The sequence below is a fragment of the Arvicanthis niloticus genome, chromosome 1, assembly GCF_011762505.2.
Source record: "Arvicanthis niloticus isolate mArvNil1 chromosome 1, mArvNil1.pat.X, whole genome shotgun sequence".
NCBI lineage: Eukaryota > Metazoa > Chordata > Mammalia > Rodentia > Muridae > Arvicanthis > Arvicanthis niloticus.
In genome coordinates this window covers 118,930,084-118,956,159 of record NC_047658.1, presented here as the reverse complement: position 1 = coordinate 118,956,159, position 26,076 = coordinate 118,930,084, and the positions used below count along the sequence as shown (strand labels likewise).

The following is a 26,076-nucleotide window of genomic DNA, read 5'->3' as shown; positions in this document are numbered from 1 at the left end:
GCCTAGCCTCTGGTTCAGGAGTCTGAACTTGATCTATAGCCACACACATAGACAAAAAAAGGGGGGGGGGGGGTCAGGCAACACAACACATTGTGTTATTTCCTAATAAACAGTTCAAAACTAGTAGCCCACCACACCTGTGTGACCTTCGGCAACTCTGTCTAAGGCTGGGCTCCCTGGAAGTCCGTCTAAGGCCTATGTTTCTGATAAGTTTTGCAGTGGAAGATGACAAGGAAAGCTCAGGATCAGGGCTTGCTTACCTGGGCAGGAGGGGTCAGTACAGACAGGCTGGCAGGGGACCATCTCACAGCTCACCTCTCCTAGCTGAAGAAGCAGAAAGACACCCATGAAGAAACCCAGGGCATCCCAGCGACCAGTAGCAGAGCTCTCTAGGGCCTCTTGTGCCAGTAGTGGGACACATGGAAAAGTGTTGTTGGGTAGAGGCCCAAACAATGCCAGCCAGCAAGACACCTTCGTCTGGACTTCCACAGAGGGATGGGTGGCCAGAAACAAAGGTACTTTGACAGTTTATGAAACATGAACAGCAGAAAGATGGGCAGATTAGCCCACGGTCCCATGTGTGACATGCAGGCCTAGCAGGCAGCCCCAGACCCTCGGGCCAGCTTACCTGGCAGGTGCACCGGGTACAAGGCTCATCATCCAAGGTGAACACCTGACCATTCACCACCTTTCTCCCTTCAAAGTTACAGTCTACAGAGACAGAGACGGGACGATGAGACCCAGGTTCACCTGGGAGACTTAGGCACGGGTGGCTTCTCCCACTCACCATGGCATACAGGGCAGCACTCGCCATCCGGGTGGAAGGGGTAGGTACAGGTGATGGGACAGTCCACAGGTGAACAGGCCACCGAGCCCAGCTGTGGGACATAGAGCACACATGGCCCCTCACTGAGGACAGCTAGTACGATGCTAGGGAAGGCACGGGGCACACAGCAAAGCAGACCCATCTAGACAGCAGCACTGGCCATCCATGGTGGGATGGGGATAGAGGGGTGACACTTTCTCAGTTAGGGACCATCCAAGCCTTCAAGAACAAGGACTGACTTTATCCAAGAGGTCACCTGACAATAGTGGCCCATTGAACAAATGTAGAATTATCCAGAAAAACTCAGCAGCAAAAAACGAGGAAGAGAGCTAAGGTATAACTTAGTGGTATACCCCCCTAGATTCCATCTCCAGCATCATTAAGAAAAAAATAGAAGAAAGGAAGGAAGAAAGGAAGGAAGGAAGGAAGGAAGGAAGGAAGGAAGGAAGGAAGGAAGGAAGGAACAAACTGAGGAAAAAGGACTCAGAAGCATCATTTCCCAAAGCATGTGACTGAGAATATACAGAGCCAGTGGGAAACAGATCACTCAGAGGCCAAAGAGATGTTTACCCTGAATTTCTCAATCCATGTGTTGACTCTGTCCTTTTTCACACATAACTGGGACTGAGGCTCACTGACACCCCAGAGACACACTGCCACTATACACAGCAGCTCCTATCAGCATGATAAGCAATGAGACTTCATCCTTCATTTTCCAAATCTGAAAATTCAGTATGCTCTTTTTGGACTGAGTAGTGGGTTGGCTCTGGGGTGCAAGTGTAAATCCAGGAGCATGTATACTAAGGCTCAGGGCCTAGCCTTGAATTAGCCATGAAGTCAGGAGCATATGACTTGGACTCTGCTGGCTAGTTCTCTCATGAGACCTGGTGAGATTCATTGAGTTCAGGCAACCCAGAATCAGGGATACTGAACCAGCCAGCATTTCCAAATGATTCCCTGATCCTGGCTAAAGAATCCTGCTAGACAAGCAGCAGGGAGATGGTTTCCATCAGGACCAGGGTGACCCTTCTCTGGAGTTCAAGAGCTAATACTGGGGATTGGAGTCAGGTTGGGTGGTGCATACCAGGCAGATGCAGCTCAGACAGGGGTCAAGCACTGACGGGAAGGTCTCATTGTTGTAGAAGATTCTGCCTGTGTAGGTGCAGCCTGCCAAACAGAGCATGTGATGAGCAGCAGCCAGAAGGGTGGCTGGTAGTGGCCAGGTGCCTGGCCAGGACAAAGGTTGAAAGTTTATCTAGATAGCAAAGGTCAGGCCCAGCACCTCCCCAGGCAGCTCAGAGGTTAGGCAAGCAATAAGCATCCCTGGAATGGGTGCTAGCTGCTTTCTGTGGCTGGATTGAGCAAGGACATTGCAGAGTCTTGCTTCCATGTCTTCATACCATGGGGTGGGGTGTCACTGAGGATCTTGGGGGCAGGACAGGCAGATGGCCCATGAGGCTCAAGGTTGTGCTGGAGGACACACAAGGTTTCTGTCCCTCTCTAGTCAGCCAACAACAAACTCTGTCTGTCCAGACCAGTCCCACCCCACCCCCCCACCATCACCACCTCTGCTCTGGCCCCTGCCATGGCTCATATCCCCATCCCTGATGTCCCCAAAGACTCTGTGTAAATGAGACCACTTTGATGAAATTGTTTACATACTGATAAGTACAAAAGCACATGGTGGCACAAGCCTGTGAATTCCAATATTCAAGAGCTGAGGCAGGAGCATGGAATTCCAGAATAGCTTTATATATATTTTATATATATATAAAATAAAATCAGGTGACACAGTAGAAAAATATTTTAACATTGATTTTACCTGTTTTGTTGTTTGTCTGTACTTGGATAGCCAGGGATGGCACCCAGAGTCTCATGCACTCTAAGAAAACGCTCTCCTACTGCACAGCCTTCAACATAATACAGTTGATTTTATCTCATCTTATTTTTTGAGACTAAGTCTTGCTATCTGTCCCAAGCTTAATCCTCCTGCCTCTTTCTCCCAAGTCCTGGGGTTTCAGGCATGTGCCAACAAGCCCAGCCCTTATGAAAAGATTTTTTAAATAACAGAATGCTCATAACACACATTTATCAAAAGCTGTGCGTGTCAAAAACAGAGATGGGCTTTTTTTTTTTTTTTTAATGTATGGCTTTATGGCTTTTCTATGACAAACTTAATTTTTAAAGATTCCTTTTTTGTTGTTGTTGTTGTTGGTTTTTTTGAGACAGAGTTTCTCTGTGTAGCCCTGGCTGTTCTGGAACTCACTCTGTAGACCAAGCTGGCCTCGAACTCAGAAATCCGCCTGCCTCTGCCTCCCAAGTGCTGGGATTAAAGGCGTGCGCCACCACTGGCCAGCTCAAACTTAATTTTTAAGTTACCAGAAAAAGACCTAGCCTTATTTGTGCTTCCTCTCACTGGCCCAGTTTTCCAGTCTGGTTTCTATGTCACCCCTTGAAAACTGTGACCTCTGGATTTGCATATGTGAGTCTAACATCAAGGCCCTGCCTCAGGCCAGCCACTTAACTTCTCTGAGCTGTGGGTGGTGCACAGGTTTCTGGGAGAGTGAGTGAGATGAGATTCCAGTGGTGCTCAGTGCGGAGGGGCCTGAGGCAAGGCAGGCAGGGACTCCAGGAGCCCTGAAAATGGCCTCAGAGGGTGAAGTGGGCCCTGGTTACCTGCTGAGCAGTCAGGACAGCACTGTCCAGGGATCCGGATGGGGTGAGGGCAAGAGTCCACGCAGTCTGTCCTCTTACAGCTCACGGAGCCATCTGCCTAAAGGAAGAAAAAACTTCACCAAGACTTGGGACAGCAGGGCCTGCTGCTCCACACCACAGGAAAGACAATGCCCGCCTGCTGTCTGAGGCTTGCCCTCAAGGATGCCAGGATGAGGCTGTGATGTGGCAGGTCCTTCCCACCCCTCCCCCATGACAATGAAGACCAGCTGCTTAGCACAGGTGATAGAATCCTCAGGAAGTTTCTACCTATCTCTAGAGAGGGAAGTCAGAGCTAGGTTTTTTTGCCTTGTCTGCTTCCTGTCCTATCCCTCAGCAGAAGCCAAGGCCATACCATCACCCCCTCCACATTCTTCTCAGCATTTCCCTGAAAGCCTGGCTCACCCCAAACCTATGGAGAACAATAAAATCCTATTTTTATAGAAAACTATTCCACCGGAAATGCCTATTTCAGACCAAAATGCCATATGAGGTTTCCTTCTCTTTCTCCCCACTCTTCTTAAGAATTCGAACGTTTATGGCCTCTTATTTTACTTTCTTGTAAAGTGAGTGCCAGGATCAGTCACGAAGGTGGGGATCAGCAGAGGGTAGCTCTTACTCTCCCATCCCCCTGCAGCGAACATGCTCAAGCTGGCTTCTCACAAAGTCCCCTAAACCCCAGTCATCTAGAGATTAAGATGTGGGGTCTGGAGATCCTGCATACTGACAGGGGGTTCCTAATGATATCCCTCCCCCGCCCTGCTTTATGTGGATAAATACAGCCCTCAGGGACCCAAATACTCAGAGTGGAAAGGGAAGCATTGTTCACTTTCTTAATAAGAATCCGTATTTGACTTTTAAACACACACTCTTATTTAGCTATGACAGTGCAGGTCAAGATGAAACATCATATGGCACAGAAAAGTCACACCAGCTCCCTGAGCTAGCCAGGCCACCCTCTCAGAGGCCTCCTAAGGCCCCTGAAGCAGACCCTCATGGCAGCAGCTCCCTGCCTGAGCAGAGTCACCCAGGGTATCTAAGGCTGTCACCACACTCTACTGTTCTCAGTCACCCACTGAAAGCAGAACAAGTGGGTCCCAACCCTGCCTAGGAGGGAGACTGAGGCCAGGCTGCCAGTGGCCCTGCCTCTAAGGGAGGCAGATGGGACAGCCCAGTAAAGCAGCTGAAGGCGAGCAGGTTGTCATTCACCTGGCAGACGCATAACTCACAGGGATCACCAGGCGACCAGATCTGTCCAATTGGAAACTCAACCCCGTTGTCGTCCAGAGAGCAGCCTGGCAGGAGAGATAGCAAAGGAAAAGATGCTTGGCCGAGATCCAGGATGTAGCTCAGTAGCAAGGCATGTTCAATGGACCCACAACAGCACACAAACAAAGAAGCAAACAAAACCCACGACAGTCAGGAATGCACCCTCCAACCACAGCACTGCACTTCTAAAGATGAAACCCCAAGCTCACAGACATACACACCGCACAAACCACACAAACAAGTGCATGCTTAAAATGTGTGCAGACTTCATCCCAACACTCAGGAGGCAGAGAGAGGCAGGGGGATCTCTGTAGAGTCCAACTTCATCTACATAGTGAGTTCCGGGCCAGCCAGTGCTATACAGTGAGCTCCAGCTCAAAAAATAAATGTATGCAAGCTTTTACACAAAGTAAACAGACAAACACACACAGTCCCTCCAAAATGACCGATATGCAGTCACATACTTAGGTATACACAAACTTATACTGACAAGACAAAGCCCACAGACATACACAAAATACAATGTATATTTGCAATATATTACAAATGGATACACACATACATACATCACACACACACAGGCACACTCACAAATAAACACCCACAGACCACAGAGTTGCACACACACAATCAAACACAGGCATTCACTTGTACAAAAACCTATGCATCAAATTACACATACATCGCAGGGAACTGGCACAAGCACACAGACATGCAGTGTGTATCACATAAAACATAGGCACACTCATACACAGATGTCATTCATACACCAACACTTTTAAAGGCATATACAGCTAGCTATACACACCTACAAGTACACTCATATAAAGTACCCTTTGAAGCGAGGACACGCACAAACTTACACACTTATATCATCACAACTCACACAACAATGCTATATAAAAATACATATGCTCATATCACCAACACACACACACCATCAGTCCAAGCTCACTTGAGCCCTGTGCTGGGGACCACACAGCTGGACCTCACCTGTGGTAGGTGTGGGCTCCCGACAGGTAAAACAGCACTGTCCTGGGCCCAGCAACCACTCCTCTCGAGGACAGTCCAGTTCTGGACATGGTGTGAAGGAACACTCTACCTCCCCATTCTGGAAGAGAGGCAAGAACATGGATCAGTGAAGGTGGCTCCCCAATCCTGGACCACTGAGGGCTGAAGAAAAAGCTATCCTCCAAACCCTCAAGTAAAAGTGACAAATGACCAGGATACAGAGGAGCAGAGAAGGGTGAGTCCTCTCAGAGAGCTGAAAGAAGGTCCTGGGGTGTTCCTCCTGTCCTAGCTGGGTCTCTACCACCTCTCATCCACCCCTTAAACCTAGTTCTATCGAGACTCTCTCTTACCACCCTCCACTCCCATCCCTCTAATCTGCTCTGCTCCACAGATAGGAAACTGCCAGACATCAACCTCATCATGCCACCCACCACTCCAAGCCTTAGCAGCTTGGCCTGGTCCACAGTGTCTGCTGTCTGAGAGCCCTTCCCACCTGTCAGTCACAGATACCCTCCTGAGACAGCAAGAGTACTTGGCCCCTTATGCCCAGACATGTCTGAGGCACAGCTGTGAGAGCTCAGCTCCTTCCTCTAAACTAGCACTCTCCACAGCACAGAGTGGACCATGGGATGAGCTGAAAAGATGTCTTCCCAGCATCCTCTCTGCCCTCTTCTACTTCCCATTTCTCCTGAGGACACTCAAGCTAGTAAATTACTGTATAACGACCACCTCTCCCAGCCTGCTCCCCGGGGATCCCTCCCAAGACACATTCCAGAAAAGCCCACCTTCTTCCAGTCTTCTCCAAGACTCCAAGAGGGCACAGCACCCTCAGAATTTCACCCATCAGGTCTCCACTGGGTATCCCTCTCTCCTCCCAATAAGGCATGAGGATCCCATGCCCAGCCATGCCCACCTAGGCCATAGGCTGCCAGTCAGAGGGGACTGGTGCTCTTCTGGGCTGAGGATGTGTGTTTCCAGATCACAGTAGGTGCTCTGCCAATACAGAGCTGAAGATGAACGGTGGACCTCATGGAGACTGTGGTAAGGCATGGGACTACGACTTCAATCTCTCCCTTTGGCTACACAGCAGGTTATCTTCTATACAGCAAAGCATCCTGGGTAAATTCCTATGCTGCCCCCCAACTTTTTTCCCATCTCCCACTGAGTCAGCAGGTACAGGAACCTCACACCCTACCTGGCAGACACAGGTGGTACAGTCGTCACCACCCCCACTGAACACAGCCCCGTCCGTGTACCACCGACCATGGAAATAGCATCTCCCTGCAGGAGACAAAGGCAGAAGGGCTCAGGGCTTTCCAGATGGAGCAACTAGAAGAGTGGGCAGATGGTCAGGGAGGGGTGGGGTAGCTGCCCCTTGCAAGAAGTCAGAGTGCTTGTCAACCTCCAAATCCCAGACCCCACACAAGTTACTACCTAAATCCTTCAAAAGAGATCCTTACCCAAAGAGGCAGAGGGAGCTCCGATAGCTACAGAGTAAGAATTTCAAGAGGAGCTGTGCCAGACACTGGACAAAGAATCATTAGTGTAAAACCAGCCCCAAAGTCTGGAAAAGTGTCTATCTAGTCAGGCTGTCTTGGGTTCAAGTCCCAGCTATAGATCTCAGAGCTGATTGGGGCAAAATACACAACTCTCTTGAAACTACTGCCCTTCACTGTGCAAGGGAGCTGACAGTTCACACCTCACGGGTTTCACCCTGACTGTAGGAAGAGAAAATGAAAGAAAGAAACAAACAAAAACAACCAAAGCCCAACATCATATCTCCTGCCTCTTGTCCCAGCACTAGGGAGGTGGAGGCAGGTAGAATTCTGAGTTTGAGGCCAACCTGGTCTACATAGTGAGTTCCAGGACAGCCAGAGTTACATAGTAAGAGCCTGTCCCCCCCCCCTCCCCAAAACAAAAACAAGACAAAAAATAAAAAAAAATAACAGCCGGACGGTAGTGACACACACCTTCAATTCCAGCTTTTGGGAGGCAGAGGCAGGTGGATCTCTGTGAGTTCAAGGCCAGCCTGGTCTACAGAGTGAAGGACAACCAAGGTTACATGGAGAAATCCTGCCTGGAAAAACCAACAAGAAAAGGAAAAAAAATGTAATGTCTCAATAACTTGAGCCTGTATCCCTAGCTGCCCGGGAGGCTAAGGCACAGAGATGGAAAGCTCAGGCATGAGACCTTGTCTCAAAATAAAAAGTATCAAACGGGCTGGGATGTAGCTCAGTGGTAAAGTACTCGCAGAGACTGCTCAGATCCTTGGGTTCAATCTCTAGTACTATGGGAAAAAAAAAGTTTAAAATTCATTTATTTGTTAGGGGAGGGGCATGATATGGAGATAAGAGGTCAACTTGCAGAGGTCAGTTCCCTCCTGCCATACAGGTTCCAGGGGTCAAACCCAGGTCATTAGGTACCTTTACCAGCTAAGTCAGCCCACGGGGCCAAGATGATATATGTATTTTTTAAATGCCAGCTTTGAAATCAGGCAAATTTGAGTTCGAGTTTGGTGCCATCATTAGCTGCTGTGTGTCTCTAGACAGCGACTTAACTTCTCTGAATCTGTCTTTTCATTAAAAGGCGGCAGTGAGCAGATTTCCCTCATTGTGACAACTCAAGAATTCAACAGACCAAGAGGTGCCAGGTGCGCCAAACAGTAAGGGGCACCTGCTGGTCAGGAATATCCTCTCCTGCATTGAGATCATCAACAATGACATCACCGTTAGACTTAACTTGGAAAAGGGGAAGGAAGAAAGTAGATAAGAATGGGGGAGATGTTAAGACAGGTTGTCCTCCCAGGTGGGGGGCAGGTGTTAAGACAAGTTGTCCTTCAAGTGAGAACTTTATTAGGGGAATTATGAATGATGCAGGCAAACAGGCAGCCCTGTGCAGCAGGGTTCCAAAGAGAGACAAAAAGAGGCATCCATTCTTCAGAATAGAAGAATGTGTCCATTCTGAGAAAAGGGAGGATGCCCTACCCCACAAGGCAGCAGGCGTAGTTGGTGAGAACTGTGCTAAGACTTAGGGGTCTGGCTGCTTCCACCCTGCAGCAACAGTATCCCTGTGGGGCCTGGTGGCCCTGCTTAGCAGAAAGGCCTGGGATCCTAGCCATGTTCTTATGTCTCTGTCAGTTAAAACAGATTCCTCCACACCCAAGGGCAGATCAATGTCAGAACTGGGCCCACAGACCCTCTGCCTACACTCAAGATGTGCTGTAGAGACAGGGGAAGGCCAAGCTGTGAGCATAGTGTGGCCAAGGTACACAGAGGAAACACTAAAAAAGAGTAATTGAGATCTATCATTCAATCGCCTTCCTAAGGCAGGAGTAGGTCGCCCCTCTCCTGCCTCAATACACACACCAAACCCACTTCTCCCCCGTGCCCCAAACAACAACATTTCCAAGGGTCACCTACCTGGAACACAAGTACAGCAATCTGACTGTGGGGAAGCCTTGCAGGGACCAGGGGGACACTCGGGAGAGATACAAGAAACATTTCCAGCCTGAGGAAGCAAAAGGTGGTGATGGGGACAAGGGTGGGACCAGGTTCACTGCCAACCATGCCTTTAATCCCAGCACATAGGAGGCAGAGGCAGGCAGATCTCTGTGAGCTTGAGGTCAGCCTGCTTGCTCTACATTGCAAGTTTCAGGCCAGCCAGGGCTACCTAATAAGACTTTATTCACAAAAATAAATAAATGTCAAGTTGGGAGCTGGAGAGATGGATCTGTGGTTAGAAATCCTTTCTACTCCTAGAAGGATCAGGACTGGTTCCCAGCACCTACAACAGACAGCTCATAATAGCCCGTAACACTAGCTCTCAGAGATCTGATATCTGCGCTTGAGAGATAGCTCATCGGTTAAGAGCACTGGCTGCTGTTCAAGAGGTCTTGAAATCAATTCCCAGCAACCACATGGTGGCTCACAACCATCTGTAATGGGATCCAACACTCTCTTCTGGTGTGTCTGAAGACAGTTACAGTGCATTCATATAAATAAAATAAATAGATCTTAAAGAGAGAGAGGAAGAGAGGAAAAGGAGAGGAGGAGGGGAAAGGGGGAGGAAGAAGGAGGGAGGGAAGGAGGAGGGAGGGAAGAAGGAGGGAGGGAAGGAGGAGGGAGGGAAGAAGGAGTGAGGTCCTCTGTGAGTCCCTGAGTCCCTTTACACATATAAGTTAGTTAGGGAAATGGCTCAGCAGTTGAGAGCACTTCTTGCTTCTGCCGAAGAACCAGGTTCAGTTCCCAGCACCCATAGGGTACCTCACAGCCATCTGTAATTCCAATTCCAGGGGATCTGACATTTTCTCTTCTGGCCTCTGAGGGTGCCAGGTACATAAGCAATGCATAGACACGCATTCAGGCAAAACACTCATACAAATGAAAACATATCAATAACTCTTTTAAAAGTAAGTAACTAAAAAGTCTAAAGTACTTTTTTCTTTCTTTTTTTCTTTTCTTTTTTCTTTTTTTTTTTTTTTTGAAAGAGTCTCACTATGTAGCCCCACCTGTCCTGTCTTGGAACTCAACATGTAGACCAAGTTGGCCTCAAACTCAGAGGTACGCTTGCCTGTCTTCCAAGTCTTGAGATTAAAGACATGTGCCACCATACCCAGTATACAATATATCTTTAAAAGTAAGTTTTTTTAAAAAGATTTATTTATTTTACTTATATGAGTACACTGTAGCTGTCTTCAGACACACCAGAAGAAGGTATTGGATCTCATTACAGATGGTTGTGAGCCACCATGTGGTTGCTGGAAATTGACTTCAAGACCTCTTGAACAGCAGCCAGTGCTCTTAACCACTGAGCCATCTCTCCAGCCCTAAAAGTAGTTTTTAATTTAAAAAGTATCCAATATTGGAATCATCTAGACCTGACTTCCACTATCTATGCATCTCCTAACAAGACTTTAGACAAAGGGACATCACATCTCCAGGGGCTTCTAACATGTGTGGACTCAGTGCCCATCTTACTACATAAAATTGGGAGAAGGCAAACAAATTTCTCTTCTCTGCATATTTAACACACAGGAAGAGCTAGGTGAATGCTATTGTCATTCTCTGTGTCCCTGATTATACACCACCCCATCCACAACTGTGGCTAGCCTGGGAGCCATGTTTAAAGGTAGCCAGAGAGTGGCAGCAAGGATTGGTAGACAAAGCCTAAAACAGACCTCAGTTCAAACCCAGTTCCACCAGCTCCCAGCCTCCATCCTTGATTCTACAGATCCAGGACAGCATCACCCACCCTGCATTTACTAGGAGCCTCTGGTTAAGAAACAGGAGAAGGGCATCAAGGCTGTGCCTGACACATAGTGGGTGCTCAGAATCAGATTCACACAGGCAGCATCTGGCACAGTAAATGCTTATGATTACTCTCTGAGGAGTGTGAACTTGCCAGAAGCAAAAATACTCAAGAAGGCCAGGGCTTAGTGAGGTTGCTTTCTTCCCGATTTGGACACCTTTGTTGTGGTAGTAAATAATTTGCCTGAAGAAAACAACCTCTCTGGGGAAGCTCCTGAGAGAGTTCTACCCTTCCCTTCCCCTTCCCAACAGTTGGACCCTGTTCTGCCCTGGCTCTTGCATGCACAGCAGATGCCTCCCACGACCATTGGCCAGAACTTAGATGCTTCTAACGACCTTCCCTAGCTCAATAGTTTTAGATCCAAAGACATGACGCAAGCTCCCTCCCAAGGAGAAGTTCATCTTCAACATCCAGTCTGTTCCCCTCCTTGACAACCCCCAAAGGTTAAGAAAACATGTGGTGGCAAATCCCGGGTTGCTTACCAGACAGACACACACAGTACAGTTCTCCTCAGGAGGTGAAAACACATCCCCTTCCGCTCGGAGAGTGCCACTGTGAAAGCAGCCTTTGAAAGACAGACAGGAGGTGGGGACATCAGCCTCCTCAAAGGAGAGGAAACCAGGTAAAAGAAACTTTTCCAGGCGTAATACTTCTGGAACCTTCTCTCACCACCCTGGATGCGCCAGCAGTGGCAGACACAGGTCCCTTGAACTGGGTGGTCCTAGGACGGCTGGGAAACAGCACAGGAGACACATGCAAGGGTAGCTTGTGTCAGTGCCCTTGAGAGTGTTCCTTCAAGTGTGTCCGGAGAAAGTGGTATTTCATTCGCATCACACAGGACATGCTAGGTTCCAAACATAGAATTCTAGATCCATTTACCCAAGTAGCCCAGCCCGTGCCAGGATGCCTCTCTGCGACTCAGCTATCACACCATAAAATGGAAATATCACTATGTACCCAGCAGGAGGCCTGAAAGGATCCAAAATCTTGACTATAAAGAGAACTCAGCTCTTTCCACAAGGCCCCATACATAGGTGAAACACGGTAGGAAACAGAAATGATCTCCAAGAGATCATTCAAGCAATTTAGGCACTGTCTCAGCAAACCCTGGAAAGATTTTTGGTTTTGTGGTGCTTCAGATTGAATTAGAACTTACCTCGCACATACTAGGCAAGCACAAAGCCCCACCCAGCCCCAGCCCCAGCCCCAGCCTGTGGGAGGAAAGTGAAATGACTGTCCTCTAGCAATGTAGGGGCAGGTAGGACAGGACAGGAAACAGTCAACAGAATGCATGTGCCCCCAGTGAAAGGAAGGAAGGAAGGAAGGAAGGAAGGAAGGAAGGAAGGAAGGAAGGAAGGAAGGAAGGAGACAGGCAGTCAGGCAGGGTGGGCCAAGAGTGGCCTGATGACAGGGTCTCTTGAAAAGCACTTCAGCATAGACAAGTGGTTCTCAAAGTGAGATTCCAGATCAGCGGCAGGAGCACAAGGAGCTTGGTAGCATTGCATGTCCTCAGACCCCACCCATGAACCTCCAATCAGAATCAGCCTTCCAGGTGACTCCAAGAACTGACTGTGGGAGAAGTTAAGTAATAAATAGCCCTTGGGCTGCAAGAGGCTAGAGGAAGAAAGAGCAGGGTTGCCTTCCTCCCCATCAGCTCTTACCAGTGCAAGAGGGGCAGCACCCCCCATCGCTCGGGGGAATTGGGTGGGAACAGGTAGAGTCACACCTTACTTCTCCACAGGTCACCTCTCCATCCTGCATGCACAAGCAGGAGTTGCAGCCATGAGCAGACCCCAGACACTACCCTAGGGCAGCCTGGGGACTTCACACCTACCTGGCACAAACACTGAGAACATCCCGGCTGGTTCCAGTGGCTCCCTGATTCATATGTGGTTCCCAGGTGCCAGCAGGACCCTGCTCTCAGCTTTGGGCTTTCAGGACCCCTAGGTGAGAAAGGGGTCCCGACAGCCTCCCCCTGGAGGAGAGAGGGGGGTCCAAGGGTCCCCAGTGGGGAGGAACTTGGCACTGGGGTGGATATCAACTGTGTGGGAACGAATGTGGGAAGGGCCTGGGTGGTAGATGGCTGACTGATTATTCTAACTCCCGTGGGGTATCCTGGGGCCCCTGGAGGAGGGCTGTGTCCTGGGGACAGGGCAGGCCGGCCTGCCTCAGGAAGGAGCAGGGACATCTTAGCAGGTTGCTGCCGGGGCTGCAGGATGGCTGATGGGGCCAGAACGGCCTTCGGGAAAGCTGAAATGGAAGCACAGGGTTTCCTGAGGGAGGCAGCAGGGGAGGAGGTTGGGTTCAAGAGTCCTAAATAGGTCCCCCAGTTTCCTCAGCAACATAATGTAACTGACGGTGAACTAGAGTCCACCGCGACAGCTACAGGGAAGAAGGCTGGGAAAGCACTAATGGGCAAGAAAAGATCCTAAGTCAGTGACAAGGGGGTCTGGCAGCCCCAAGATTGGGCTGCACTCCCTTCCTTAACAGCTACAAAGGAACCCAAGTTTTCCTGAGGCTAGAAGACCTCCAGGATCCATCCTGTGAACAACTCTCCCCAACTGCTGCGGGCTGGGGTTTCAGTGTGTCCCCTGCTTCCCATCTAGCAGCGGCTTCCCTGCAGGGGAGCTAGGGCTCAGGATGAGGGGTCAGCAGAGGGTTCCCTCCAGCGGCTCTGTAGACCTTGGGGGAGGAGGCTCCTGCCCTCACATACATACCTGGAAACTAAACAGGCATTTTCCCTACAGATGAACATCTACTGCTCCTCGTCACAAACCTTATTACTGTTTTGTTTCTGTTTTTCCTTTTTACCATTTGTAGGCAGTAGCCCGGAACAGTGAAAGGGGGAAGGACTGGATAAAGAAGTTGAAGGGTGGAGCTGGAGAGCCATCTCAGAGGTTAAGGGCAGTGGCTTCTCTTGCAGAGGACCTGGTTCAATTCCCAGCTGCCACATGGTGACTCATACAATCCATAGCCCCAGTCCCAGGAGATCACTTCTAGCCCTTCTGGAGCATGTGGTACACATACAAGCAAGCAGGCAAAACCACTTTTTTGTTTTTGTTTTTTCAAGACAGGGTTTCTCTGTGTAGCCCTGGCTGTCCCAGAACTCACTCTGTAGACCAGGCTGGCCTCGAACTCAGAAATCCACCTGCCTCTGCCTCCCAAGTGCTGGGATTAGAGGCATGCAGCCACCACTGCCCAGCGGTAAAACCACTTATAATACACATAAAATAAATCTTTTAAAAAACCCCAAACCTTTTATATATATATATAAAAAAAGCCAGGATGGAGAGATGGATCAGTGGTTAAGGACACTTGTTGCTATTGCAGAGGACCCGGGTTTGGTTCCCAGCACCCACACAGTGCTGTAACCCCAGTTCTAGGGGATCTAACAACCTCTTCTGACCTCCACAGGCACCAGACACACATATATAAACAGGCAAATATGCATATGCATAAAAATTTTTTGTAAATATATTTTTAAAATGTAAGGGAAACGGGAAAGTGAGAAAGGAAGTGGGGTATTGGAAGTGACAAGCAAAAAGAACCAGAAAAAGGAGGGATTTAAATGAGTTTAGCGTGGAGGGGGCCTGTGGTTAGGGGTAAGGTCTGGTACCACAAGGGCAGACCAAGATCTATAGGGTATGGTTTGGGGCCAGGAGAACAAGATCTATGGAATGGGCTGAGAAGGCAGGACTTAGAGCTAGAGGGTAGGGCTGGGGCCTGGTGCTCACCTTCACAGGACACACGGTCAGCTTGAAGCCTGAAACCAGGTCTACAGGTGCATAGGAAGCTGCCCACAGTGTTATGGCAGGTGTGGTGACAGACTCTCCTCTCCTGCGGTCGCCGACACTCGTTGACATCTGTGGGAGCGTCTTGCTGTCTTACCTTGGCCGTGGAGCCCTTTCTCCTCCTGTTCCAGAACTCAAAAGCCTGGGAGGGTTCACCTGCGAGGCTCTCATAGAGCCATCCAGGGTACAAGATGTGACTCAGAATGCTAGGAGTGGGGCTGGCATCTATGGACAGTGTTCTTGGGAGCTTCATGCATCCGGGGGGTGGGTGTGCATCTCAGCCCAGGACCATGAGCTCAACCCTGGTGGGAATCTCATTTCCAAATCTTCTGCTGTCTAGCATTCCTTTGTAAAGTTCAAGGGAATTTTTTTTTCCAAGTTCATGGGACCCTACTTTTGGTTATAGGGATTACCAAACATCTAGAAATTTCAAATGGGCAGAGAAAACAGGTGCCACCTTCTAAGCCAAAGGAACTAAAACATAAAGTACTTTCTTTACCCCAGGAAGCAAAGGCAGCCAAGAAAATGGGTGAGCAGAGAAAAAACCTTGATGTGTATCTGGGAGAGCAACAAAGAGACTCTAACAGGTTGGAAGAGGAGATGGCCAGGGAAGGCCCGGCTCAGGGTCTTTCAGGCAGAGAGACACCAACCGTGGGATGGGAATGCTCTGAGCAAAGGCTCCACAGGAACAGAAAGGTCAAATGTTGGTCGTTCTAGGTTCCAGACTGACCTGTCCATCTTCATGATTGGCATCCTAAGTGTACCACCCACAGGCTGAAGATCTCACCTATACAGGAGTGTCGGTTGCCATGGAGGTGGAAGCCAGCACGGCAGGAGCACTTATAGCTGCCAATGCTGTTCTTACATCTCTGCTGACAGGGCGTTCCCAGGCACTCGTCAGTGTCTGTGAGGGGAGAAGACAAAGCTGGCAGCCATCTCTCCACAGGACTGGGAATCCTCTCATCCCTCTTCCTCACCCAACTCAGGGCCACTGGTGGTCAACTTCTAGACTCTCCTACCAGCTGATGGTCTCTACCCTCACCATGCCACCCCAGCCCAGGCTGCCTTGTCTCTAGGCTGAGGATCAGACACAGCCCTCCTGAGTCCTCTATCTCTATCTGTGTCCCTCTGGAACCATCTTCCTATGATCTCCAGAAGGTCCTCACACAAGGCCACCTGCAATGGGGCACTCTCTGCTCCAAACCTCTCAGGACCCTCCCTTAATAGGCAGCACTCATGGAACATTTAAACATAGCCATGGAGCCAGTGAAATGGCTCAGCAGGTAAAGGTGCCACCCTCAAAGCCTGTACCATCCCTGGGACCCACATGATGGAAGAGCTCCCAAAAGATGTTCTCTGACCCCCACATGCACACTTAAATGCCAGAAAATTAAGAAATAACATAGACAAGGTACATACAGTTGTTCCCAGCCCTCAGCTTCACTCTTGCTTAGTTTCCCACCTCTTCTAAACGCATCCTGTTCTAATAAGCCTCCACTTGGATTCATATTCTATCTACCCTGAATGTCCTTCTCTCCTTGTCTGGATATAAAAGAAATATTCTGCACACTTTAAAACCTTCTTCCTCAGAGCCCCCTATGTAGAAAATCATCCAGGCTGTTGTTTGAAGCTGCAAGAGAACTAGAAATAACCCACCCACTCCTCCCTTGCTCGTCAGCAGAAGAACCCGTAAAGTAAGCAACACTTGCCCCACAGAGAACCAAACAGCAGTTAAAGAAAACAAATCAAGTCTGTCTACCCAATGTGGGAAGATCCTTAAGATCAATCAATGTTCATGGGAAAGAAAACGAGAAGAAATTGAGATCAGACTCCCAGCTCCAATGTGATTGTGAGTTATGCTGCAGTGTTCTTATCAACAAGATGGAGAGAAACAGTACCAACTTTATAATTATGCAGCTAGGATGAAAAAACACAAGGAAAGTGCCTAGCCTGGTACCCAGCTTGTGAGTTTGGTAGTTGATATGCCTGTGTATATGCATATGTAAGAACATGTGGTTAAGGGAGGCAGGCAGGGCATCTAAAAATCCATGACTGAAAATCCATGCTGAAAGCAAACTTCCCAAGGTACTTTGGAGGTTGGGCTTTGGGAGATAGGATTAGATGATATCACAAGGGTGGGACCTTAATGATGAATTAATGACCTTAGAAGAGTCACTAGAGCACCCTCTGTCCCTCCCTCTTGCCATCTTGTGAGGACACAGCAAAACCATCTTCTTCAAGCCAGAGAAATCCACAGCAAAGCCAGTCAGTACCTTGACCTTGGACTCTGGCTGTCCAGGGACTGAGAGAACAAACCCTGTGGTCTGTGCAGCATTGTATTAGGGCAACTCAAGCAGACTAGGAAAGCAGGGTTCTTTAGGGTGGGCAGAGAACGGTGATGGGAGAGGGGACCTGGGACTCCCATCACAGTGCTCAAGCTTCTTGTGTTTTCTGAAACTTTGTCTCCTCTGCCTTGTCACATGAAACTGTGATAGGAAGCATCCTCACATATTCATGGAAATCAAAGTCCCTTGGAAAGAATGACTGTTATCTCACCCTGTCGGGTGTGCTGGGTATGCACATAATCCTCGTACTCAGGAGGGAAAGGCAGGAGAGTGGCAAGTAGAAGTCAGACTGGGCTGCACAATAACACTCTGTCTACAGAAAAGAAACCAAAGGAAGGCATCTTCTCCCTGGGCACCCACAGCCCTAGTACATTGTCCTAGTCTTTTTCTTTCCCAAACCACCAGACTGGAGGGTGGGTCCTACAGATACCCACAGAGCCTGGACCAGTACCAGGGCAGGAAGAAGCTACAAAAACAGTACGTGACAGAGACCATCACAGGCTCCTCTCAGTTCCTGGGAACCACACACAGCCTGCGGCCCTCCCTTCTCCATCTTGGTACCTCTTGCCCTGGGTGGATCTGCCCCTTATTCTCCCTGAGACCATTCCCCCATTCCCATCCTTCCCCATGGCAAAAGCAGAAGAGTTTAGAGTATCTTAGTTCAGAGCAAGTCCACCATGAATGCTGGGCATGGGCATAGTGGCCCATGCCTTTAATCCCAGCACTTGGGAGTCAAACAGGTGGGTCTCTGTGAGTTTGAGGATAATGTGGTCTACATGTTTCCAGGACAGCCACAGAAGTGTAGGGAGATTCTATCTCTAAGAAACAAACCAGAAGCTGGGCAGTGGTGGCGCATGCCTTTAATCCCAGCACTTGGGAGGCAGAGGCAGGCGAATTTCTAAGTTCGAGGCCAGCCTGGTCTACAGAGTGAGTTCCAGGACAGACAGCCAGGACTACACAGAGAAACCCTGTCTCAAAAATCCAAAGGGGAAAAAAAAAAGAAAAGAAAAAAAAAAAAAACAAACCAGAGTTCACTATGCTGGATTCAAAGCCTAACTCCATTTCTTCCTAAAAGAATGGATGCAAGTAAACCTTTGTTTTCCCCAGTATAGCAGGATTGCCATAGTATTCTTCTCAGAAGACTATGACTGGAAAATGTATCTTAAGGGACCTGACAGGGGGTAGAAACCACTCCCAACACCTGTCCCCACTCACCTTGGCAGGTATGACGATCAGCAGACAGTTGCATGCCTGGCCCGCATTCACACACGAAGCCACCTTCTGTGTTCACGCAGTGGCCCTCACAAGATGAGCTTAAACACTCGTCAATGTCTGGGAAAAGAAAACCCTTTGCACAGCCCATTCTAACAATGGCCATAACTCTGGGAAAAGTGACCCCACGTGAAACTTACATGTGGAAGATGCAGCATCAATCTGCAAAGGGCTATGAGCCATGGAGCCCCAGAAAGAAGAGATAATAGGACAGGGGGACTGGCCCTTACTCCTAACCCATGCAGGCAAGTTAGATAAGGGGAGAGCAAGACTGAGGCAGAACCATTCTGATGGCCACTGTGCGACAACCTTCAGGTCCCCAAAATGACAGGGCCCAGTGGACAATGTCATTCTGATAGATGTTCACCAAACGCCAGGTGTGAGCAGGAAACTCAGAGAGGAGCCACTGACTGTCAGACATTCTACGGCCACTCTAAAGCCCAGTGAGGATGACATATGCACTGCTCAGACATGACCTGCCACAACAGGTGCATCTTGAAAGAGTGTGGGACTAAGAGAACCAGGGGCATCAATAGAGGCCTGTCTGGGTGGGGAAGGATTTGAGGGTTTAGGAGAGAGCAGCTAGGCTCGTGTCCTCCCCATGCACACACACACAAGTAACTGGGGGGCGGGGGGTGCCTTAATGAAACCCATTGCTCTGAATACTAAGCTGAAATTCAGTTTTAAACTCTGGGAGCTATACGTAGTCTTTGCTGCTTTGTGGGTTCTTCTTTTTCCCCTTCCTTTATCTCCCAGGTTTTATCCCCTAACACTGGATAGGAGACAAAGAAGGAGAGAAGAGAAGGGTAGGAGGAGAGATTCCTGAGTCTAATTTCTTTCCCAGCCATTCCTCCCACAGTTCCCCAAGTCTGCCTCAATAGTCCCTCCCTCCAGTCTTCCCCATCCCAGCAGCTCCTCACGATGATAACAGCTGTCCTCCTGCGTCGACTGTATCCTAACTGTATCCTGCACCGACTGCCTCCTGTCACTCTGCTAGTGCAATACCCTTCCATATCTCCCTCCAACACTTTTCAAAGAGAATCGTTTCTGGGCTAGCTCTAACTCCAGGTGATACCCTTGTCTCTCGGGTTCAGTCCCTGGGAATGAACCTGTTTGTTCTCCCTTTCCTTGACATTTTTCTTCCACTTTTTGATTCTCAAGCTTCTCCATTTCCACCTGTATTATTTTCCTAGTTGCCCAGACAGTCTTTCAATGTTTTTATAAACAAAATAACCCAAAATGAGGAAAAAGAGAGAGAGAGGGAAAAAAAAAACTGCTGCTGAAAACCATGTGGTTCGTGTCCCAACAACAGCCTCAGCAGACATCCTGAGTGAGAAGCAAAGGCAGCAGGGCGAGAACAGGCAGCTGGAGCAGAAAATACAGTGAGGACTCGGTTGAGCCAGGAGAGGCTGAGCTAAGCAGATAGGCTAGAACAGAAATTAGATTCAGGGATCTCATTCTCTTATTCTCTCTCTCTCTCTCTCTCTCTCTCTCTCTCTCTCTCTCTCTCTCTCTCTTTTCTCCTACTTTGTCAAGGGATGAAATCAGGGGATAAACGGTGGGAAAAATAAGCACCCACACAGTAGCTAAGACCAGCTATAAAAAGCTATTACCTCATTTTATAAAACACACATATAAGCCTTATACACACATTTATATACGCCCAGATAAAGGAACAGAGAAAACATTTCATTTTATTAGTAACACTCTGGTTAGGGCTCCAGAAAACATTCATTTTCAACGTCCTGCGTACTTTCAAATGCTTCCAAAAGAATTCCCATTTACTTTACTATTCACTGAGAGAACAGTAAATGTTACTGTTAAAACTTCAAAAAGGTGTAGTGGCACACACCTTTAAACCCCAGCACGTGGGAGGCAGAGGCAGGCAGATCTGTGAGTTTGAGACCAACCTGGTCTGCAGAGTTTAATCTTCTCTCAAAACAAACAAACAAAAAAACAATAAAAAAAAACCTCCAAAAGGGGACAAGGGAGATGGCTTGGGTGATAAAGTGGCTGCTGCTCAAACACGAGCTCAGACAGCCCAGCATCCACATAAAAGCACAGTTGAATCCCTGGAATCATTAGCCATCCCAGCCAAGTCAGTGAGCACTAGGTTTAATGAGAGACCCTGACTCAAAAAGTAAGGTACAAGGCCATGGAGGGATGCAGTGATAACTCTGCCCTCACATTTCTGGGATCATACATACATACACATGTACACACCACACATACAAAAACAAACAAAAAATCAAAACCACCTACAACCAGGCTTTTGCCTCTGAAGAGATGGGCAAGAAATTGGTCATCGTAACCACCTCTGGTAAAAGTCATACACTTTGCCTATAGTGAATTTTAAAATCAAGAAAACAAATCATGGAGGCTGGAAAGATGGTTCAGCTGTTTAGAGTACTTATTCTTGCAGAGGACCCAGGTTCAGTCTCCACCCTCCCACACGTTCCAAGGGATCTGATGACTTCTGGCCTCGAAGGGCACTTAGCACATATGGCACATGTACATGTAGGCAAAACACCCATATATGTAAAATAATTTTCAAAAACTTAAACCACCCCAATATTTAGAAAGACAAACCAAATAATACTTTGACAAAATAATTACTGAGTTTTAGTTCCCTCAGCTTTCAAATGTCAGCTGACTCCAATCCTGGTTCCATGCCCCTCTGTGAGCCCAGCACCATGGACTTTCTTACTCAATGCCGCTATGACATTGGAGCTGCCTTTGTCCTTGTCTCCCTGCCCCATATCGGGAAGCTCCCTGATAGCAGCCACTATTTGATCACCTGTAACTTCAATCGCAGCTCTACTCCTGTCCATAAGTACATGTGTGATAACAGGAGAAATATATCCCCAGGTTACCTGCTTCCCCATTCCACCTTCCCCTCCCCCCACTTCCATGCCTCTCACCAGCACACTGGATACCAACAGCTGTCTCAGTCATCAAGAAGCCCACAGGGCACACCCGGGCTACCTCCTGACAGCCACCATGATTGCAGGTGAGATCACAGCCATATTCCCCGCAGGATCCGTGGGCTTCTACAACAAACAGTACAGGGGTGTCTGTCAATGCGCAGGTATCAGCCCTGATGTCTCAGATGTCCTGGGGCTTCTCCAGAATTCTGATGCTGGCTGGGACTTCCCACCCACCTCTACTATGTTGATGTTTAATTCAACTTCACAAGATCTTGAATCAAATTGAGGACCTCTGGTCATGTCTCTGAGGGAGTTTCTAGACTGGGTTGGGATGGGGAGACATACTAACTGTGGAAGGCAAGATTTGTATGTTGGAAGAGGAACTAATGAGAAAGAGAGCCAGCACCAGGTTCAAATCTCTCTGCTTCATGCCTGTGCAACGTGAACGGCTGCCTCACTCTCCTGGCGCTGTGCCTTCTCCACCCTGATAGACTGTTCTCTTGAACTCTGAGCCAAAATTAACCTTTCCCCCCTTTAAGTTGCTTTTATCAGTTATTTCGTCACAGTCCCAACAAATGTAGCTAATACATCAAGGGACCCAGGAAAAGCCAAAACTTCTTTGTCTCAGTGGTCAGATAGGTATGAAAATGCCTACCAAACAAAATGTCTTGAAGATGCCAAGCTAGAACCTATCTCAAGTCCCCAATGCCAGGCACAGAATCTTCAAGTTATTTTGGTGGTTCCCCCATCAGCCATTGTCCATCCCAGTTACCTGGGCAAGTGGCCCCTTGCTCTCCATCCTGGCAGGAGCAGACATTGGGGGCGATGCAGATGCCACTCCCACAGCCAAAGGAGCAGAGGGCTGAGAGGAAAGATGTAGGTGAGGGAGCCCATACTGGCAATGCACAGCACTGGTGTGTGCTGAGAAGGCTTGGGTCACGGGGATGGATGGGTACTTACGCAGGGTGCAATGCCCACTGCCCATGGAAGGGGCCCAGCCAGGGCAGCAGCCACTCCCAAAGCCGGAGAGGCAGACATGGGGGCCCAGACGACGTCTACAAGAAAAGAGAACACTCTCCACAATTTGTATAAAGAGAACAAGAGATTCTCCCAATTCATCCACTAGTTTAAATGACCCACAATCCCCACCACCACACCCTGCTACCCCCGGGACGGGACCAGACAAACGTGTAAGAAAACAGACATAAGCTATGAACACAGAGCAAAGGAAATCAAGGAGAGACAGGAAGAAAAGATGAAGGGAGACTGTGGCTGAGCAGCATGGGGGTGGCTGCTTTGGGTCCTCTCCTCTTATCATTCAGATGGCTGAGACAGGAGGATCATAAGTTTTAGGCCTGTCTGGGCTACTTAATGTGTTCAAAGCCATCTTCGCTATCTAACTATGTTCTTGTTATTATTGTTTTGGTTTGCTGGCCTGGGACTTGCTATATAGACCAGGCTGGTCTGGAACTCACAGGGATCCATCTGCCTTTGCTCCTTCCTGAGTGCTGGGATTGAAGGTGTGTACACCACACCCAGAAATAAAATGTCTAACTCACTCATTCTCATCCCTCACTCGGGTCTTTTGTTCACATCTTCTTCCCCAAAGCCTCTCTCGCTGACCTTAGCCTGCTCTACTGTTCTCCACAGTCCTTTCTAGGACACTCGCTTACTTGTTAATTTCATGACATCGTCGTTGTCCATCTCTTTACTCCCCAAGGACAAGGGCTTCATATCTGTTCAGTTCTACATCTAAAGTACCTCACAACTAGTCAATTAGTAAAGGAAGAGAGCAGGTCTGAGTGGCATTCCCCTAGGATGCCAACAAGGTACCGAAGGCTGGCCCCACCCTCTGGAGCTTCAGGTGACCTGGAGCCAGTGTCTAAAAGTGTCAAAATGTCAGTCTGTTAGGCCATGAATATGTTACTGTCCTGGCTTTCAAAAGACAGCCAGGACCCAGATGATGGGAACAGAGCTTAATGAGGGCTCTGGGAGGGCTTGTGGAGCCTTGAAGAGAGTCAGGAGAGGGTCACTGGAAGGACAGCTCTCCTGCTGCATGAGAAAGAAGACCAGAGACTTAGTATGAAAGGGAGGAAGAAGAGGGCACTACAGACGGGTGGAAGAGCCTAAGCATAGGCTAGAGGGGAGATGAACAAGAGCTAGAACTTCTGGAGCAATGGAGCAAGAACCATGCAAAGTGATAGGCACCAGATGACTTTGCCCACATACTCAGAGCTGACGGGAATTTTATCCCACCAACCAGAACACACTCTATGCCTGTCCATGTATCAGACACAAATGATATAGGACAAGACAAATTTGCCTGGCTCTTAGGGTTCATAGTCTGTGTCATATGTAGAAACCTAGGGAGAACCATGGCAGTACAGAAAAGTTTGCTGGGGACTGTCCCTGGGCCAAGTCCTTTTTCCTCTCAGAAGTCAAAACCAGTGAAGACAAACCAGATTGACAGTGATGTCACACATAGAAACGATGATAGCAACAGCTGAGAATCTGGCAGCCGGGATCCACAGAACAACTAAATAGCTAAGCCAAAGGGGGCTCTGAAAGGGGCGCGAGGTGTCATCGAAGTGGTAAATGGTAGGGTGCCTGTGGAAGCTGGTGGCGTTCCACCTCAGAATGGCAGGGGTAGGGTGCCTACCAGAAAGCCCCAAGCTTTTCGTGTGTGACCTAGTGATGCCAGAGAGACAGGTGGTGGGAGACTGAGCCTGTGCTAGGCTGGCTCAGTCTGCAGGAACTGCAAGAGACTGCAGAACCCACGTGCTGAGTTGTAAGCCCTTCCTTCAGGGCTGCCCCTGCTGTGCGCCCCTGGGAAGATGTGGCCGTGGGCCAGGCCACCCGGTGACACCGTGTTCTCTTGCTATAAGCATCACACACACACACACACACACACACACACACACACACACACACACACACACACACGGTCACCACTCCCTCACCACCCCTCGGTGGTAGAGGACTAAGACACACTTAAGGAAAACGACTGAGTTTGGAAAGACACGCCTCCCGCCTGCCGCCTGCCGCCTCCCGCCTCCCCGGCCTGTGTACACATGCGCAGATACCAAAGCGTAACCCTGAGCCACCGGTGGCTCCAAGGTCCACCCGGTGCAGAGAGCAAGAGACACTGAGAAAACCCCCAACCTCAAGGCAACGTATGCAGAAGCGGGGGAGGCCCCGCACCGCCAAGGAAGAAAGCCAGGCAGTTGAGACCAAATAGCGTGTTCTGGGGTCCCCTAGCCAGAGGGTGAGCGCACTCCCTTAGTACTAGATTCACTTGGAGCCAGGATCTCCATCTCCCAGATTCCCTAGCCACAGCAGTCCCCAGCCAGGGCCACCCAACTGGCACAAATTACTATCTCTTTGTGCAGACCCCTGGTGTGCCCACACCACAGAGGATACAGGTCCAGCAGCTGCCCTCTGCCAGTGCCTTCCAGCTCCATGCCGTGGCGCTCGAAGGCTGGGCCGCTGAGAGGCACCGGGCTCTTACCTCTCCGCAGAGTAGTGCCCTGGCGCCTTTCTCCCGGTGTAGCCTCGGGCCGAAGACCCCAGCAACGGGATCAAGATGTAGGCAACATGGAGCAACAGTCTAGCCCACATGACTGGCAGCAGAGGTCCTGGACTCTATTAGGCTCAGGCCCCGCACCGGGGAGGGGGCTACCGACCTTGTCCCTCCTCCTGGAAGCGATCTGATTCCCCCACAGCTGGCAGGGGCCTGAGGACGACCAGAAGAGGGCTGGTGTTTAGGGGAAGACTGCCTAGGCGGGTGGGGGGTCTTTGCACCTTGGAAAGAAACGCACAAAAGGAGCGCCGCCAGCCGGTGCCTCTCCAGGAGGCATGCAGCCTGGGGCGGGAGCAAAGATCAGGGACCCCGAGGGCGGGGTTTCACCCTCTGCCCACACCCCCAGCCTGGGTTTGGGAGTCGCTTTCCACAGAATGACTGAAGGCTTCACACCAAGCTGGAAAGAAACTTCAGGAACAAGGTTTTTGGGTTTCCGTGGAATCCAATCTGTATTCTCAGTAGGTGAGACTTGTGGGCACTCAAACCCAGGGCACTGAAGCTAAGCAGTTTTGCCTCTCCCTAAACCTACCGGATGGTCAGGATGGTGTGTTGGTGGTGGTTTAGTCTGCTTCCTTGTCAAAGGACATTAACCTGTTTTGAACCTACAGGCTACCTGGTGGGAGTCAAATGGTTGAGTAGTCAGCTTCCTGGCTCACCTGGGAGGTAGGAAAGCAGTGGGCAGTTGGCAAGGGAGCCCTGGGCACAGAACTAAAAGACTCCACTTTGGCCTCGAAGTTGGCCCAGGCTAGAAAGAGGTTTAGGCTGAAGAATGTAGAGCAAAATGATAGAACTGAGAGAGCTCCAGGTGGGAAGAAGCTGAAAAAGGGGCAAGTGTTCCCTTGTTCTGGTAGCAAGAGCCCCACCTAACCCTACCCAGACTAGATTAGTCAAGCTTTTGTGTAAAGACTCCTAGGAGGAATAAGAAACTAACTGCCTTTAAAAATCAGCTAAGCTAGTTTTAAAAAAAAAAAAAAACCAAAAACTACATTTTCAGACTACATTTTGTCTAAAAATGCCTGTACATCCCAAACAAGCC

At 49.2% G+C, this 26,076-nt stretch overlaps 1 protein-coding gene across 3 annotated transcripts in view; it reads right to left on the bottom strand.

Annotated features, from left to right (window-relative positions):
• Vwce (von Willebrand factor C and EGF domains) overlaps window positions 1-25,301 on the bottom strand; it is a 30,752-nt gene extending 5,451 nt beyond the window's left edge. For 2 of the 3 annotated variants that reach the window (XM_034521503.2, XM_076917265.1), the window contains exons 1-19: window positions 24,969-25,301; window positions 22,421-22,515; window positions 22,233-22,322; window positions 21,455-21,583; window positions 18,477-18,593; window positions 15,704-15,820; window positions 14,860-14,988; window positions 12,960-13,375; window positions 12,787-12,880; window positions 11,608-11,690; window positions 9,238-9,325; window positions 7,014-7,099; window positions 5,801-5,918; window positions 4,748-4,833; window positions 3,503-3,599; window positions 1,911-1,993; window positions 788-878; window positions 629-711; window positions 261-324 (exon numbers count right to left, since the gene is read on the bottom strand). In XM_034521503.2, coding sequence (XP_034377394.1) covers window positions 261-324; window positions 629-711; window positions 788-878; window positions 1,911-1,993; window positions 3,503-3,599; window positions 4,748-4,833; window positions 5,801-5,918; window positions 7,014-7,099; window positions 9,238-9,325; window positions 11,608-11,690; window positions 12,787-12,880; window positions 12,960-13,375; window positions 14,860-14,988; window positions 15,704-15,820; window positions 18,477-18,593; window positions 21,455-21,583; window positions 22,233-22,322; window positions 22,421-22,515; window positions 24,969-25,078 — 2,176 coding nt within the window. In that variant the 5' untranslated portion in view covers window positions 25,079-25,301. The remainder of the gene's footprint in view (window positions 1-260; window positions 325-628; window positions 712-787; window positions 879-1,910; window positions 1,994-3,502; window positions 3,600-4,747; window positions 4,834-5,800; window positions 5,919-7,013; window positions 7,100-9,237; window positions 9,326-11,607; window positions 11,691-12,786; window positions 12,881-12,959; window positions 13,376-14,859; window positions 14,989-15,703; window positions 15,821-18,476; window positions 18,594-21,454; window positions 21,584-22,232; window positions 22,323-22,420; window positions 22,516-24,968) is intronic. The other variant, XM_076917268.1, reaches the window with a different exon arrangement.
• Between the last annotated feature and the right edge of the window lie 775 nt (window positions 25,302-26,076).